At 42.6% G+C, this 19,278-nt stretch overlaps 1 protein-coding gene across 4 annotated transcripts in view; it reads left to right on the top strand.

Moving 5' to 3' along the window:
- lpgat1 (lysophosphatidylglycerol acyltransferase 1) overlaps positions 1–19,278 on the top strand; it is a 79,437-nt gene that overhangs the window by 37,978 nt on the left and 22,181 nt on the right. For all 4 annotated transcript variants that reach the window (XM_055639783.1, XM_055639785.1, XM_055639784.1 and 1 more), the window contains one exon: positions 1,320–1,587. In XM_055639783.1, coding sequence (XP_055495758.1) covers positions 1,320–1,587 — 268 coding nt within the window. The remainder of the gene's footprint in view (positions 1–1,319; positions 1,588–19,278) is intronic.

The raw sequence follows: 19,278 nt of genomic DNA, 5'->3' as shown, positions 1-19,278 counted from the left end.
TGACTGTTTAGCAGCCTCACAGCCTGTTAATGATATGAGGGTTACCCTTATCAACTTTATTAGTGCTGAGAGTTGTAACTTCCCAATCATAGCTGCCATTTCCTTGCTGTCACTGGATCATTCACGGTAAATGGTGCAATACATTTATTGTTTCTTGTGTGTGGGTTGTGGCAAGCTTATAGTAACAGGTATTTTTAATCAGCCTTTATCCCAAGTGCCTCAAGATAATTGTTATTCATTTATTACATTACCTTTGCATTTGTCGACCTGCCCATTTGTTTTGAGTCATGCAGTCTGACCTAGACCATGTCACAATTTGACAATTTAGGTCAGATGTGTAGTCTAAAACATTTCAGTTTTGGGTCTGGTCAAACAAGCAGAGTGTACTCTATTCAGGTCAGGATTCTTTGCTTAATACCCCTTGTGTCCTTGGCTTGATCAATAGCAAAGTGTGTGTAATGTAGCAATTTTTTTCAGGCTTGTCTGCAAATGCCTTTGTGAGAATGTAAAAAATATGTAAGTGCTTGGGTCAGGTTTGGGTTGACTGTAGCTAGGTTGGGTTCCTCTTGCCCTTGAGCAGACCTCTACAAGTGTTACCTCATCTCCAGCGTTAATGCTCAGCTGGTAGCACTTTCCTGAGTAGGACTTTGATTGAGTCTCTTTTAAAATAATAGAGTATAAAAAGATAGGTTGGCACTTTTCTGCAGGTCCAGGGGATTTTTGCCTAACGCAATTGCCGTTTCTTGTGTGAGACCCCTGTCTCTATTTTGAGGAAGAGTGAGGAGTTATGCCAGGAGAAGTGAAAGAGAGCATTGTTATAAAAAAGAGGAAAGATAAACTTGTGAATGAAGACAAAAGGGAATCTGGAACAAAAACGCAGAATGCTGGAAGAACTCAGAAGCAACATCTGCACAGACCAACGGTATAAGTCCTGATGTAGGCGTTTTGACCCAAAACATTGACTTACCCATTTCCCTTCTGCTACTTGACTCACTGAGTTCTGATGGATACATGAGAAAGGAATCAGAAAGTTCTTGATTTTAACATTGTCAATACAGATTACAATTTGGTGATTGGGGCATAATTATTGGAATTATTTAAGACTGATTTCAATGATAAAGAACTTTGAGGTGTATTCTGCGAAGCTAATACAAATAATCACTGTCCATATGTTGCCAGTGTCTGTACTTTGCTGGTATTAAAAACGTTAACATTTTTCTGGAGGACAAATTCTTCATGTAATGGATCCAAATTGCCTCTTTTGTAACATTCCTTAACCTACTCATAAACTAAATTGTTTTCACTGTTGTAATTTGCAGGGTAAAGTTCACCGCGACAAGCAGCTGGTTCTACTGCGACGGCACTTAGAAAAATACTACAGGAGCCGGGGTCGGAAATGGATTGTATTATTTCCTGAAGGAGGGTTCCTGAGAAAACGGCGAGAAACTAGCCAGCTATTTGCAAAGAAAAATAACTTGCCGTTTCTAAAACATGTCACACTGCCCCGACAGGGGGCTACTGAAGTGATCTTGCAAACCCTGTGTATGCAGCATGAAAATGGAGCGATCGGGGATGCTAATGGAGCAGGTTAGTGTCAAACTCATGAAGTTAGTTTCATGGGAAGACTTACTTTGACTATTAGCTGAGTTTCATGGCATGATTGCGAGATATATTACAGTAAAACTAAACTTCTTGTTCACTCTTTAGAAATTGCTTTTACAATGTAGGCGCTAATGTTCCCGATGTTAAGGGCACTTTACAGGGAGAAAATTTCAACCCTGTTAGATGACCTAACTAAGAATATCTTTAAATTTATTGAGTGTTTTTTTTTTTGTTTTGTTTTGTCATGTTTCAGTAAGGAGAAGGAGGAGTTACTGGTTCAGTAACTGGTTACTGGTGCAGTAACATAAGTGGGTAATTTAGGGCAGGACGGTGGAGTAGTTAGAAACATAGACAATAGGTGCAGGAGTAGGCCATCGGCCTTTCGAGCCAGCATCACTGTTCAATATGATCATGGCTGATCATCCAGAATTGGTACCCTATTCCTGCTTTCTCCCCATATCCCTTGATTCCATTAGCCCTAAGAGCTCTATCTAACTCTCTCTTGAAAACATCTGAATTGGCTTCCACTGCCTTTGTTGTAAAGAATTCCACAGATTCACAACTCTCTAGCTGAAAAAGACTTTCCTTATCTCAGTCCTAAATGGCCTACCCCTTACTCTTAAAATGTGACCCCTGGTTCTGGACTCCCCCAACATCGGGATCATTTTTCCTGCCTGTCCAATCCCTTAAGAATTTTATATGTTTCTATAAGATCCCTCTCATCCTTCTAAATTCCAGTGAATATAAGCCCAGTCGATCCATTCTTTCATCATATGTCAGTCCCGCCATCCCGGGAATTAACCTGGTGAACCTACGCTGCACTCCCTCAATAGCAAGAATGTGCTTCTTCAAATTAGGAGACCAAATCTGCACACAATACTCCAGGTGCGGTCTCACCGGAGCCCTGTACAACTGCAGTAGGACCTCCTTGCTCTTATACTCAAATCATCTTGCTATGAAGGCCAACATGCCGTTAGCTTTCTTCACTGCCTGCTGTACCTGCATGTTTACTTTCAGTGACTGATGTACAAGCACACCCAGGTCTCATTGAAGCTCTCTTTTTCCTAATCTGGCACCATTCAGATAATAATCTGCCTTCTTGTTCTTACCACCAAAGTGGATAACCTCACGTTTATCCATATTATACTGCATCTGCCATGCACCTGCCCACTCACCCAACCTATCGAAGCCACCTTGCAGCCTCATAGCATCCTCCTCGCAGCTCACACTGCCATCCAGCTTTGTGTCATCCGTAAACTTGGAGATGTTACATTTAATTCCTTCATCTAAATCGTTAATATATATTGTAAATAGCTGGGGTCGCAGTACTGAGCCTTGCGGCACCCCACTAGTCACTGCCTGCCATTCTGAAAAGGACCCATTAATTCCTACTCTTTGCTTCCTGTCTGTCAACCAGTTCTCTATGTCAATACCCTACCCCCAATACCATGTGCTCTAATTTTTGCACACTAATCTCTTGTGTGGGACCTTGTCAAAGGCTTTTTGAAAGTCGAGATACACCACATCCACTGGCTCTCCCTTATCCATTCTACTTGTTACATCCTCAAAATTCCAGAAGATTCCAAGCATGATTTTCCCTTCATAAATCCATGCTGCATTTGACCGATCCTGTCGCTGTTTTCCAAATGCGTTGCTATAACATCTTTAATAATCGACTCCAGCATCTTCCCCACTACCGATGTCAAGATAACTGGTCTATAATTCCCTGTTTTCTCATTCCCGCCTTTCTTAAAAAGCTGGGTTACATTAGCTGCCCTCTAGTCCACAGGAACTGATCCAGTCGAGAGAACACTGGAAAATGATCACCAATGCATCCACGATTTCTAGGGCCTCCTCCTTGAGTATTCTGGGATGCAGACCATCGGGCCCTGGGGATTTATCTGCCTTCAGTCCCACCAATTTACCCAAAAACAATCCATGACTAATGTAGAGTTCATTCAGTTACTCCGTTACGCTAGATCCTCAGTCCCCTAGTATTTCTGAGAGATTGGTTGTGTCTGCATGCCTGCATGCCTGCATAGAGGTAGGCATGCAGGTGCAGCAGGCAGTAAAGAAAGCGAATGGTATGTTAGCTTTCATTGCAAAAGGATTTGAGTATAGGAGCAGGGAGGTTCTACTGCAGTTGTACAGGGTCTTGGTGAGACCACACCTGGAGTATTGCGTACAGTTTTGGTCTCCAAATCTGAGGAAGGACATTATTGCCATAGAGGGAGTGCAGAGACGGTTCACCAGACTGATTCCTGGGATGTCAGGACTGTCTTATGAAGAAAGACTGGACAGACTTGGTTTATACTCTCTAGAATTTAGAAGATTGAGAGGGGATCTTATAGAAACTTACAAAATTCTTAAGGGGTTGGACAGGCTAGATGCAGGAAGATTGTTCCCGATGTTAGGGAAGTCCAGGACAAGGGGTCACAGCTTAAGGATAAGGGGGAAATCCTTTAAAACCGAGATGAGAAGAACTTTTTTCACACAGAGAGTGGTGAATCTCTGGAACTCTCTGCCACAGAGGGTAGTTGAGGCCAGTTCATTGGCTAAAGTTTAAGAGAGAGTTAGATGTGGCCCTTGTGGCTAAGGGGATCAGGGGGTATGGAGAGAAGGCAGGTAAGGGATACTGAGTTGGATGATCAGCCATGATCATATTGAATGGCGGTGCAGGCTCGAAGGGCCGAATGGCCTACTCCTACACCTAATTTCTATGTTTCTATGTGTCTTCCTTAGTGAAAACAGAACCAAAGTACTTGTTTAACTGGTCTGCCATTTGCATGTTTCCCCATTATAAATTCACCTGTTTCTGACTGTAAGGGACCTACATTTGCCTTTATTAATCTTTTCCTCATCACATATCTAAAGGTGTTTTTAGTCAGTTTTTACATTCCCCGCAAGCTTTCTTTTATGCTCTTATTTTCCCCTCTTAATTAACCCCTGTGCCTTCCTCTGTTGAGTTCTAAATTTCTCTCAGTCCTCCTGTTTGCTGCTTCCTCTGGCCAATTTATATGCCTCCTCCTTGGATTTAACACTCCCTAATTTCCCTCATTAGCCACGGTTGAGCTGCCTTCCCTGTTTTACTTTTACGCCAGACAGGAATGAACAATTGTTGTAATTCATCCATGCGATCTTTAAGTCTGTGCCATTGCCTATCTGAGTTGCTGCCTTACAAGGCTTGCAGCGCCAGAGACCCAGGTTCAATCCCGACTACGGCTGCTGTCTGTACAGAATTTGTATGCTCTCCCTGTGACCAAGTGGGTTGTCTCTGAGATCTTCGGTTTCCTCCCATATTCCAACGACATACAGGTTTGTAGGTTAATTGGCTTGGGTTTGTATGCTTGGAGTAAGTGTAAATTGTCCCAAGTGTCTATAGGCTTGTGCTAATGTGCAGGGATCGCTGGTCGGTGTGGACTCGGTGGGCCGAAGGGCCTGCTTCCGCCCTGTATCTCTAAACTCAGTGCTGGGGGTAATTTTAATCTCCTCAAATAAAAATAAAAAGAGGTTGGGCGAGATACTGGAATTGCAAACATCTCAAAATTGGCTACAGTTAAAAAATGAAGAAGGGAGAAGCTGTTGAACTGCAAATCTTCTTCAATAATAGGGCTTGGCTGTTTATAAATTGCTTAAAGGAATGCAAGTCTTGGATAGATAAGGAAAGGATTAGATGACGGATTAGGGAGCATGGCAGCTCTTTGCACGCTGATCCCAGAGGATGATCTGTCACCATCCCCTGCAATTGTTCCATTCTTAAATCTCTACTCTTGTATACGGTTTGATTGTATTCATGTCTGGTGTGATTTGACTGGATAGCAAGCAAAACATTTATTTTTCATTGTATCTTTGTACTTGTGACAGTAATATACCAATATCAAGTCACTGCAAACTCTTTTTAGCCAACTAGTTCTTTCCCAGTTCTCAGTCTGGACTTTTTCGAGGGAAAGACATTTATCCAACTGTTTCTTGGAATACATTTGAATTCCTAAGTTCACCTCCTCCCCGATGCTGAGGCATCTCAGCATCCCCAAGCACCCTTTAAACTTTTAGACTACAAGCCCTTCGGCCCATCGAGTCTACACCAACCAGCAATCGCCCCGTTCCCCAGCACCATCCCACATACTAGGCACAATTTTACAACTTACCAAAGCCAGTTAACCTACAAACCTGAAGGTACACAAAAATGCTGGAGAAACTCAGCGGGTACAGCAGCATCCATGGAGCGAAGGAAATAGGTAACATTTCGGGCCGAAACCCTTCTTCAGACTGATAGGGGGTGGCGGGGAGAAGGAAGGAAAAAGGAGGAGGAGGAGCCCGAGGGCTGGGGGATGGGAGAAGACAGCAAGGGCTAACAAAATTGGGAGAATTCAATGTTCAACCTGTCTGTCTTTGGAGGGTGAGAGGAAACTGGAGCACAAGGAGAAAGCCCACGTGGTCACAGGAAGGAGGTACAAACTCTGCCTATACTCGCCACTGGACATTTGTATGGGGCTCAATTATAGCCTCTTCAGACTGTTGCTCTGCAAAGCTTGTCGGATTGATATCTGTTCCTCGCCGTGTATTTAAAACTCCACTACACCTTGATTTCCAGTCTGAATGATTGCTTTTCCTCTCACCAGACTGACCACCAGCAGTGGTGCTACGGGCAGCACCAAACAGAATGGTGTGAAAAATCATCATTTTAGTGTTTATAAATAATGAACTGATAAAGGAAACAGAGAACAATAGGTTAATCCACTAAATAAAGAAATTGTCATAAATGGTCACCCATTGTGATTTGGTTCCAAGTTGATGCTTGCTACGCACAGACTGACATCTTATGCACTGCTTTTAGTCAGAATTAAGTTGGTGTAGTTTTACTGGGTGGATGCATACATCCCGTTAGCCAAATAAAAAAGTCTACCGAAAGAAGTAATGATGTAGCTTTATAGCTTATATCATTGGTTAGGCTGTGTTTGAAGTACGTATTGCTGCAGTTCTGGTCGCCCCATTACAGGAAGGATGTGGAGGCGTTGGAAAGGATGCAGTGGAGGTTTACCAGAATGATGCTTGAATTACAGGGCATTCGCTACAGGGGGAGGTTGGACAGACTTAGATTATCTCCTCTGAAATGCCTGGAATCAAATACTGGAGGGAGGGCATAGCTGTAAGATTTGGGGCGAGAAAAGTGTAAAGGAGATCTGTGGAGCATGATTGTTTAAAACAGGGTGGTGAGTGCTTGGGACTTGCTGCCGGTGATGGTGGTTGAGGCAGATATGATAGTGGCATTTAAGAGACGTTTGGTTCGGCATATGGTTATGTAGGGAATAGAGGGATATGGATTATGTGCAGGTAGATAAGTGATAGTCTTGACATCATGTTCTAGCACAGACATTGTGGGCCGAAGGGCCTGTTCTTGAGCTGTACTGTTCTATGTGCATTGAGTAGGATTAGTGTGTGAGAGAGACAACTGAGACTGTTTACTCTTTAAAGTTATAACTATATCTTTATTGAGTGTGTCAGCCTATTCTCTGTTTCCTTTATCAGTTCATTGTTTGTAAACCAATAAAATTATGCATTTTCAGACCATTCTTTTTGTTTCTTGGGCCTGAATTTAAATTTGACCTCATGGGTGAATGTCTCAATTTCTGGTTGTGAAGAACCACTTTTGAAATGAGTTAGTGTTGTGTTGATGAGTTGTGATGTGGCTAAGATTTCAATATTCCCTCTCCTTGTCGGCCCAATAAAGTAGTGATGAGGACCTGGTCCTCAGCCTAATTTTTCATTAATGCTCGTTGTCATATTTGAAAGCCTGCAAAAAAGAATGGAACATCTGAATTATACCAAAGTGGTTTAGATTGGACCGCTCCGTGTGAAAGTGGAAGTCAAGCACTGTTCCTTTTTATTTTGGATTAACTGACATGATAGCACCTGCCCACAAGTGGACATTTTAGTTTAGATAATTTGTGAACACGTCACCCCTCCAGTGTTCTTGAACTAATGCAAAGCACGATGCCGTCTTGATGAAGGAGCCTTCGTTGAAGAGGTGCAGTCCTGTCGGTTAAGTGATGGCTGTAAGGGAAGCTTGTACCAGCAGTGCATGGTTTCTGACACACAACCTAGTGTTGAATTTAAAGCACAGCATTGTGTTGACTAGTAACGCACAATAGCCGAGCCTGTGGGGCGGATGGTGTCGGAACAGACATGGTTAGAAAGAGAGCCTCGCCAGTTACCGATATATTAAATCTGTGATAGACACAAAAAGCTGGCGGAACTCAGCGGGACAGGCAGCGTCTCTGGACAAAAAGAATGGGTGATGATTCGGGTTGAGACCCTTCTTCAGACTTGGCAGTCAGACTTTGCAGTCTGAAGAAGGGTTTTGACCCGAAACGTCACCCATTCCTTCTCCCCAGATATGCTGCCTGTCCTGAATTACTCCAGCTATTTATGTCTATCTTTGGTTTAAACTAGCATCTGCAGTTCCTTTCTACACATATTAAATCTGTGAACAGTTTCTTTCTTTTCTGATCAGTGCCTGAAACGTTCTCATTTTCTCTTGTGTTGGTTATGTTATTGTGAATAATCTCAATATGTTTTTCAAACTAATGTAGATTTTTATGTAAAAATGAGTGGGGCCCCTTCTGCCAATCAGGCTGTTCATTTCCTCAGCCTCATTGCTAATTGAACCTCACAACTGTCTTAGTTAATTTGCCAAATGTAACTGTTCTAATGGTGTTCTGGCCAACAGCTTCCATCTTCCATAATATGCAAAAGTGCCTCACTTTGAGACTTTGCCTATTCCTTTCCCTAAGTCAGGGGTCTCCAAACTATTGCCCACGGGCCACATCCGGGCCCGCCGCAAGATTTTATCTGCCCCACAGCAAGCTCTTAACACGTTCCGCGTAGCGGGCTATTTAGCGGGTTCTGTGCTAGAGAAATAAAACAGTGCCCCCACTTGCCCAGCCCCTCCTGTCTTTACTTGACTGGTGTCAAAATCTAGAGGCAGAGGCAGAGACAGACAGAAAAAGAGAGAGAGAGACAGAGAGAGACATTACATTTATAAAACTGACATTTCTTTATTTTTTCCTACGGCCTGTAAAAATGTGCCAAATATATAATGTGGCCCTCGTACTGAAAAGTTTGGAGGCCCCTGCCCGAAGTCATAACTGTATTTCCATAACTCAGTGTGTCATTGAACTGACATTTTCAAAGGGCCAGTAAATCAAGTTTTTTGCATCCAGCACCCCTCACTCTCTACCCCCATTTAATGTCCACATTGGGCTTGATTTAGAATGTGTTTCTCTATGAAACACTTGTTTCATATTTTAGCGCTTATCATATGTTTATATGAATAAAGTTGGTGAACAAATTCAATTTCAATGTGGCTTATCTCAAATAAAGTTTACACAGTTCGGTGTCAGATAATCCAGAAAAAAAGCTTTGCTGATATAAAGTACATTTGTTCATATTTTGAAGCTTGCAATTACTTAATTCACCTGGTTGATTTTGGTATTTTATCCCAGAGAGCTGTCATCTGTTTTATTTCCTTTATGTGGATATTAGAATTAACAATGAAAACATGGTTAAATAATGAAACAGCTTTTTTCGTAAAATCTTTTCAACTCTGGTTTATGTCCCCAACATTTGAAGAGCAAATTCAAATGCATTGTTACTAACATCCTTGTAGAGTGATTTGCTCCTGGGACCTGTCTTCAGATCCTGTTTTCACATCCCTTTGTATTATAATTGCATTTTATAGCTGTCGGGCATGGACACATTTAGTCTTGCCAGATTTGCGGCTACACTTGTGTTTTTGGCACGGTTCTATATTCTGGCCATTGGTACACCAGAGGAGTGGTTTAAATAATGTGTGTATATCTGATAGGTAATCTCATATTAAAGATAAACAATGATGTTGAAAGATCACTCATTTGCAATTAGACACTGTATTCGTGTGTGCAAGGCTGTTGTTCTCTCCGGTTTCACAACAAAGAAAGTGATGACCTTGTTTACCCTGCATTTGCTTGCTGTCTATTCATCCAGAAATGGTCTCCCATAATCAAAGCTCAAGCATGGGTTAATAAGTAGCAAGTAATGTCCGTGCATCAGGAGTGCCAAACCTTGACCATTTCCAACAAGAGTGTTGTTCATATTCAATACCCATTCATCGTCAACAGTCAGAATATTGAACAGTAGAATACAGCACAGGAACCGACTCTTCTGCCCAAAATGTCTGTGTCGAACATGATGCCAAGTTAAACTAATCTCCCCTCCCCGCACGTGATTCATATTCTTCCATTACCTACATATCCGTGATTATATGCATGCCGTGATTATATCTACCTCCACTACCACCCGTTAGCAATGGGCTCCAAGCATCCACCATTCTCTGTGTATAAAACAAACTTGGTAACATTCAATGATGTTACCTTTGCTAAATTCCCCACTATCAACATCATGCGGTTCACCATTAATCAGATTTCAAGTGAACCAGCCATGTAAATATCATGGTCTCAAGAACAAGTGAGAGGCTGGATATTCTGCTGGGAATGACTTGCCTTGACATCCACACACTTTTCTACCATCTACAGGGCAAGGATCAGGATCTTGTTGGGACACTCTCCACATTCCTGGGGTGCAACAACACTGGTGTCATCTAGTACAAGGCAGCCCACTATTGGCCCGCTATCATCTTCCTTAAACATTTATTCCCTCCATCACAGGTGTGTCCCATAGACAGGATGTGCTGCAGTCTCTTCCCAAGTTACTGCTGAAAGCACCTCCCAAACTCATGACCTCTGCCACCAAGAAGCAGGTCCCCCTGTTTACAAGTTGCACGCCACCCTGCCCTCAAAATGTTTCAGTAGACCTGTAGATTGTGTCTCAATCCAGGGACTCCCTATCTAAGAACACCATAGGAGGATCTTCCCCAAAACGGTTGCAGTGGTTCACTACTGCCTTCTCAAAAGGAATCAATGCTGGCCTTGATTCTGAAAATAGAAAGTACTTTCATTGGGCTCAAATCCAGAGGAAATAGTGTGATTATTTTTTTGTTTTTGTGTGATGAAAAATGCAGGTCAAACATCACCAAGCCCACTTCTATTATATTTTGTAGACAAGCTAGTGTAATATATATGTAGGAAGGAACTGTAGATACTGGTTCACACCAAAGATAAACACAAATGCTGGAGTAACTCCGCAATGCTGTCTGTCCCGCTGAGTTACTCCAGCATTTTTTTCTCCATCTCAAGTGTAATATACAGTGCACCCAATAAAGTAACGCGCCAGTAACATGGGATTTCTTTTTAAGAGCAATCCGGAGGCTTTCTGCTCGTTGTTGCTGTAGCTCACAAAAATACATGGTATATGGAGTTCAAAGCTAAACTATGATATTACGACTGGTTTACTGGATTTGTTTCCTTCAATGCTCTTTGTAAGGATAAACTTGCTTACTAATGTTTGAAATTTATCTTAACAAATCATTTTTTTGTTTTATCTTTGTGGTAGCTGAATATTTGCAGTGTTGGGAGGTGGCTGGGGATCAGGAGATAGTGCATGGGGAAGGTCACAGAGGATAATGTAGGAACTGAGAAGAACAGGGAATTTAGAACAGTAGACGGAGGAACAGGCCCTTTGGCCCACAATGTCTGTGCCAAACATGATGCCAAGTTTAACTGTAGGAAGGAACTGCAGATGCTGGTTATACACCGAGGATAGACACAAAATGCTGGAGTAACTCAGCGGGACAGGCAGCATCTCTGGAGAGAGGGTATGGTTGACGTTTTGGGTCGAGATCCTTCTTCAGACGAGAGTCAGGAGAGAGGGAGTCTAGAGTTATGAAAGGGTAAGGTGTGAAAACAACAGATCAAAGCAGACGATGATAAGGAAATGTAGAATGGCTCATTGTTAGCTGAGGGTAAGGTGACAAGGAGGCATACAATAAGTAAGATTAATCAGAACTTGGTTGGGGGAGGGACAGAGAGAAAGGGACAGAAGGGTTACTTGAAGTGAAGGAAATCATTATCATACCACTGGGTTGTACGCTGTCCAAGCAAAATATGAGTTTCTCCAGCTTTTCTGTGTAACCCTAGAATGGTTCATTGTTAGCTGAGGGTAAGGTGACAAGGAGGCATACAATAAGTAAGATTAATCAGAACTTGGTTGGGGGAGGGACAGAGAGAAAGGGACGGAAGGGTTACTTGAAGTGAAGGAAATCACTATCATACCACTGGGTTGTAAGCTGTCCAAGCAAAATATGAGGTGTTGTTCCTCCAATTTGCATTGGGCCGTGCTCTGACAGTGGAGGAGGCCCAGGACAGAACGGTCGGTGTGGGAATGGGAGGGGGAGTTCAAGTGTTTAGCAATTACCCCCCTCTGCCTGAACATGATCTCTATCCTACCATTCGTTACATACAGCATAATGTTTGGAACAAAGACCCATCATTGATTTCTTTGCCTCTGTACTCCACAATTTGAGATTTGTAATAGAAATAAAATCACTTGTGGTTAAAGTGCACATTGTCAGATTTTAATAAAGGCCATTTTTATACATTTACATATACCACATTTTTTAAATTCAATTTCAATTTTATTTTTAATATGTCTTATTATTTATTTATTTATTTATTTCCCAAAAAAATTAATGATACTGCCTGTAAGGGAAATTCATTTCGTTGTCTCAATTTGATACAATGTATTGTACAATGCAATACAATACATTTTATACATTTTGGTTTCACCATGTAGAGATTACAGCAGTGTTTATACATACTCCTTAGTCCAGAACCAGAAGCCACAGTTTAAGAATAAGGAGTCTCTTAGAACGGAGATGAGGAAACACTTTTTCTCACACAGAGTTGTGAGTCTGTGGAATTCTCTGCCTCAGAGGGCGGTGGAGGCAGGTTCTCCGGATGCTTTCAAGAGAGAGCTTGATAGGGCTCTTAAAGATAGAGGAGTCAGGGGATATGGGGAGAAGGCAGCAACGGGGTACTGTTTGGGGATGATCAGCCATGATCACATTGAATGGCGGTGCTGGCTTGAAGGGCCAAATGACAGAAGAATTCTCTCTATAATAAAATAAATCCCTAAACACCTGTCCGACAGATTAGAAACTGCTCTTCAGGAGTCAGGTATGGATTTGTAAATGACTCCTGCACCTATTGTTTATTTTCGTGTCCCGCCCCCATTTCAGGGCACCACAATGTTTAAGACACAGCAATGTCATGTAAATGAAAGTAGTCATGTTTAGTATTTTGTTGCATATCCTTTGCATGCAATAACTGCTTGAAGTCTGCGATTCATGGACATCACCAATTGTTGGGTGTCTTCTCTGGTGATGCTCTGCCAGGCCTGTATTGCAGCCATCGTTAGCTTATGCTTGTTTTGGGGGCTAGTCCCCTTCAGTTTTCTCTTCAGCATATAAAAGGCATGCTCAACTGGGTTCAGATCAGGTGATTAATTTGGCCACTCAATAATTTTTTAGCTTTGAAAAACTCCTTTGTTGCTTTAGTAGTATGTTTGGGATCATTGTCTTGCTGTAGAATGAACCGCCGGCCAATGAGTTTTGAGGCATTTGTTTGAACTTGAGCAGATAGGATGTGTCTATACACGTCAGAATACATTATGCTACTACCATCAGCAGTTGTATCATCAATGAAGATAAGTGAGCCAGTACCTTCAGCAGCCATACATGCCCAGGCCATAACACCCCCACCACCGTGTTTCACAGATAAGGTGGTATGCTTTGGATCTTGGGCAGTTCCTTCTCCCCTCCATACTTTGCTCTTGCCATCACTCTGATATAAGGTACTCTTCGTCTCATCTGTCCACAAGACCTTTTTCCAGAATTGTGGTTGCTCTTTTAAGTACTTCTTGGCAAACTGTAACCTGGCCATCCTATATTTGTGGCTAACCAGTGGTTTGACTCTTGCAGTGTAGCCTCTGTATTTCTGTTCATGAAGTCTTCTGTGGACAGTGGTCATTTACAAATCCACACCTGACTCCTGAAGAGTGTTTCTAATCTGTCGGATAGGTATTTAGGGATTTTTCTTTATTATAGAGAGAATGCTTCTGTCATCAGCTGTAGAGGTCTTCCTTGGCCTGCCAGTCCCTTTGCGATTAGTAAGCTCACCAGTGCTCTCTTTCTTCTTCATGATGTTCCAAACAGTTGATTTTGATAAGCCTACAGTAAGGTTTGGCTGATGTGTCTAACAGTTTTATTCTAGTTTCTCAGTCTCATAATGGCTCTTTGACTTTCATTGGCACAACTTTGGTTCTCATGTTGATAAACAGCAATAGCAGTTTCCAAAGGTGATGGAAAGACTGGAGGAAAGACTAGGTGCTGAGAGCTCTCTTATACCTGCATTAAAGAGGCAATTAAACACACCTGAGCAATTTCAAAGACCTGTGGCCATGTGTCCCAAACATTATGGTGCCCTAAAGTGGAGGACGATGTATAAACACAGCTGTAATTTCTACATGGTGAAACCAAAATGTATAAAAATACCCTTTAATAAAATCTGACAATGTGCACTTTAACCACATGTGATTCTTTTCAATTACAAATCTCAAATTGTGGGGTACAGAGGCAAATAAATAAATGATGGGTGTTTGTCCCAAACATTACAGAGGGCTTGGTATCTATGTGCCTATCCACCTCTATTGTATCTGCTTCCACTACCACCCCTGGTGGCACGTTTCATAAACTCACCATTCTGTGCGTGTGTAAAAAATAAAAGCTTGCATGCAGATCTCCTTTAAACGTTCTCCCTCTGACCTTAAAGTTATGCCCTCTAATCTTTGACATTTCAAAGTAACATTAGCAAATTTGTAGATGACACAAAGCTGGGTGGCAGTGTGAACTGTGAGGAGGATGCTATGAGAATGCAGGGTGACTTGGACAGGTTGGGGGAGTGGGCAGATGCATGGCAGATGAAGTTTAATGCGGATAAATGTGAGGTTATCCACTTTGGTAGCAAAAACAGGAAGGCAGATTACTATCTAAATGGCGTCAAGTTGGGAAAAGGGAAAGTACAACGGGATCTGGGGGTCCTTGTACATCAGTCTATGAAAGTAAGCATGCAGGTACAGCAGGCAGTGAAGAAAGCAAATGGCATTTTCGCCTTTATAACAAGAGAAATTGAATATTGGAGCAAAGAGGTCCTTCTGCAGTTGTACATAGTGAGACCACACCTGGAGTATTGTGTGCCGTTTTGGTCCCCTAATTTGAGGAAGGACATTCTTGCTATTGAGGGAGTGCAGCGTAGGTTTACAAGGTTAATTCCCGGGATGGCGGGACTGTCATACGCTGAGAGAATGGAGCAGCTGGGCCATTCTCAGGAGTTTAGAAGGATGAGAGGGTATCTCATTGAAACATATAAGATTGTTAAGGGCTTGGACATGCAGGAAACATGTTCCCGATGTTGGAGTCCAGAACCAGGGGCCACAGTTTAAGAATAAGGAGTAAGCCATTTAGAACGGAGACGAGGAAACACTTTTTCTCACAGAGAGTGTTGAGTCTGTGGAATTCTTTGCCTCAGAGGGCGGTGGAGGCAGGTTAACTGGATGCTTTCAAGATAGAGCTAGATAGGGCTCTTAAAAATAGCGGAGCCAGGGATATGGGGAGAAGGCAGGAACGGGGTACTGATTGGGGATGATCAGCCATGATCACATTGAATAGCGGTGCTGGCTCGAAGGGCCAAATGGCCTACTCCTGCACCTATTGTCTATTTCAACCCTGGGGAAAAAGGTTCTGATTCTTTATCCTGTCCATGCTACTCATACTTTTATATTTCTACTGTAAGGTCTCTCCTCAACCTCCGATGCTCCTGAGAAAACAATCCAAGCTTGTCCAACCTCTGAATATAGCTGCCTTCTATTTCAATCAGCATCCTGTTAAGCCTATTCTACACCCTCTCCAAAGCCTCCACCTTCCTTTAATAGGGCGACCAGAACGGCACATAATATTCCAAATGCAATGTAACAAAAATTTTATAAAGATGCAATGTGACTTTCTTACTCGTGTACACTGTATCCTGACTAATGATAGCAAGCATAGCATAAGATCTTGCCATTAACTGTGTATTTTTCCCCTTGCATTTGACCTCCCAAGTTGCAACGCCTCACACTTGCTTGAATTATTCATCTGCTATTTCTCCACACATATCTCTCATAGTTCTTGCTGTATCCTTTGACAGCCTTCTTCAGTATCCTCAACATCAATTTTATTATAATTTAAATATCACAAACAACAGGGGTCCCAACGCAGATCCTTGCCGAACACCACTGATCACAGTCCTCCAGTCAGAATAACATCCTTCCACCACTACCATCTGTCTTCTTTGGGTAAGTCAATTCTGAATCCAAACTGCCAAGGCACCATGAATCCATGCATTGTAGACTTCTGAATCAGCCGATGATGAAGGACTTTTATCAAATGCTTTACTAAAATCCATGCGGACAACGTCCACTGGCCTCTCCTCATCAGTCACCTTCACATCTCCAAAAAAGTCAATCAAATTCATAGGACATGAGCTGCCATGCTGACTCCCTAAATAGCATATTCTCTCCAAAATGTGAATACATCCTAGCCTGAAAAAACCTCTCTAATAACTTCCTTACCACTAATGTTAGGTCTACTGGCCTATAATTTGCTGGATTATCTCTACTTCCCTTGTTAAACAAAGGAACAACATTGGCAACACTCCAAACCTCTTTGACCTCTCCTGTGGCGAGAGGAAGAGAGAGGATATAAGGTTCTTGCCACCCCCAATAACCTGGGTGGATGTATGCTGCAGAGTGACTGGAATTGGGGATGGAGTTTGGAGAGGCAGATACGTTCGGGGACGGTTAGCTGGGAAGGCTGGAAATTGGGTTTTGGCAATGGTAGTGCAAGGGGGGGGGGGGGGGGGGGGGGGGGGGGGGGTTGGTAGCTGGAGATTGGATGGGCAAGAAAGCGTAGAAATCCAGAAGGCTGGTTAAGCTGCAACATTGATTGCATTTCGCAAGCTTGCATCACCAGTAATAGGGCCAATCCACCAACACCACTGACTGACTGAACCCTATGGGAGTGCAGTGGGATCCTCGCATGAATGAAGAGGACAAGGCAGGTGACCAACAGGCCGTCTCGAGCTCCTGCAGACATTCACATGACCATAGATTAGAGAAAACTTTACACGCCAGCAGGTACAGGAGTATCTGCCAGTTGATCATCTTGATTGCCAATTGAGTGTCACAGCGGAATGACCAAATAAAATACTTCCTCTATTTTCCAGAAGAAGATGCAGGTCACCACCGCCTCTGATTGAGCTGCTAACAAAATTATCAGCTAATATTAGAAGATTATTGTAGCATTTGCCAAAAGACTGAGCATCATCCCATAAGCCCCACTGGGTCCTTTCCATAGCTAAACTGACGTACAGATGATGACAAAGTGTTGTAGTAGGGTGGATGCTGAGATTTGGCAAGCTGTATAATTGACATCACGGCCAACTGTCCACAATTGGCAGCTGCTTTCTTCAGAAGGAATGTGCGGGAAGCCTAAGCCAATTGCAGAACTTCACCTTTTGCACTGACTCGGATCAGCTGATCTGGCACATTTCGGCCATTGAATCTGGACCCACAATTTATAAAGCTTTACCTAATTAAATGGACAATGAGCAAAACAAAACTGAGTTCTATCATTGCCTGGTGTACCTTGTATAGGATCGGTGATTGGCCGAGTCCAGTAGGAGCGTTTTAAAAACTTTTATTCAACGGATACACGGCATCAGAGCAAAGAATTAAAATATCTCATGTCATAAGGAATAGGAGTAGAATTAGGCCATTCGGCCCATCAAGTCTACTCTGCCATTCAATCATGGCTGATCTATCTCTCCTTCTCAAACCCATTCTCCTGCCTTCTGCCCATAACCTCTGACACCTGTACTAATCAAGAATCTATCTATGCCTTAAAAATATCCAAAATAAGATCTGCAGATCTTAACTAAAAACTGAACAATATTATAACTAACGAAACAAAGAAACTATAGAACTGTAACTAAATCAATCAATCAATCAACCTTTATTGGCATCTTGCAAAGCAACAGTTGTACATTGCAAAATGAGAAGAATTTTCCCAGGGAATACCGGAGCATCGCACATGAAACTTAAAACATTTCACACATAATAACAATAAAAAACAATCCAGTCCTTGATGAAACAGTATAAATAGTTAAAAGCAGGTAAACAGCAACATTAAAATACAGTAAAAACAATCATTAAAATGTCCAGGGCAGCTGATGTCAGTGCAAAGCCGCAGAATCAGGTGACTGTGAGTACAGAGTGACTGTTTAGCAGTCTCACAGCCTGTGGCAGGAAGCTGTTTAGCAGTCTGGTAGCAGTCTGGCTTTGATGCTACAGTATCTCTTACCTGATGGCAGGAGATCCAGGTGTGTGTGGAGGAGGTGCAGTTTGTCCTTAGCTATTCTCCGAGCTTTATTCAGATAGCGGCTCTGGAACAGTTCTTGTACCGAGGGGTAGGGAGACGCCAATGATCCTCTCTGCTCCCCTCAATACCCTCTGCAGAGCCTTCCTGTCCGAGCAGTTGCAGTTGGAGTACCACGTGTTTATACAGTACGTGAGTACAGACTCCACCGTGCCCCTGTAGAAAGTCCTGAGGTAGTTGGTGGGGAGTGAGGCCTGTTTGAGTTTCCTCAGGAAGTGCAGTCGCTGATGGGCCCGTTTGACAATCCCAGTGTTGTTCCTGGACCAGGTGAGACTGTCTGTAATTTGCACTCTGAGGAACTTTATGCTCTCCACTCTCTCCACTGTGGTGCCACTGATGTTGAGGGGTGTGTGTTTTGGCTGGTCGACAATCATCTCCTTTGTTTTGTCGACATTTAATGCTAAATTGTTGTTGCCGCACCAGTCCACCAGTTGTTTTACTTCTAGTCAGGACTGAAGACTGAGCATGTGGGTGACAAAAGACACTCAACTAACATGCTTACAGAACGGAATATACTGCTGATAAACAAGCTTCCTTATCTATATAGAATTGATGCCCATTGAGTACAGCTATCCAGGTTGAAAGCTGCAGGGGTTAAATTGCTGTGCAGCCGGCTGCCCCCATACTGTACTTCACATAGACACAGCTTTTGCAGCCCCCTCTGTCATCGTCTGGTGTACCTTGTACAGATTTTCATAGAGACCAAGTCAGAACATTCAGTTGTTGGTGCTATGGAAGGAAAGTCAACCGTTGTTTGTTTTTAAAATCATAATGGATCTTTGTGTCAGAGGTTTATCATTGTCACATGTGGCAAAACTTTGCGTGCTATCCAGTCACATCAACTTTTACAATTGCACTTCAGGAAGGAAATTTGCTGTTCTTACTTTGTATAACATGGGTGACTCCATTCGCGCACAAATATGGTTTACTGTTTTTCTAAATGCTATAAACACAAGCTACTGCAAATGCTGCAATCTTGAGTAACGCAAATGTTAACGGAACCAGCGCATCGGGTACCATTTAAAGAGGGAATGGACGTGCGGATTTGGCAAATAACTGGTTATATGGGCCCGTGTTACTAAAATGGTGGTACGGAATAAGTAATAAATGCCAGATCTGTCACAATGTCTGTTTCCAGAATTTTAAAACCAGTTTGGATTTTGGTGACCTCTGTATACAATGTGGCCTGGATTAACTGGATTAACTGCACT

This window comes from Leucoraja erinacea, chromosome 8, assembly GCF_028641065.1.
Source record: "Leucoraja erinacea ecotype New England chromosome 8, Leri_hhj_1, whole genome shotgun sequence".
NCBI classification, from domain to species: Eukaryota; Metazoa; Chordata; class Chondrichthyes; order Rajiformes; family Rajidae; genus Leucoraja; species Leucoraja erinaceus.
The sequence above is the reverse complement of the archived record's forward strand: the minus strand, read 5'-3'. Positions and strand labels throughout refer to the sequence as shown.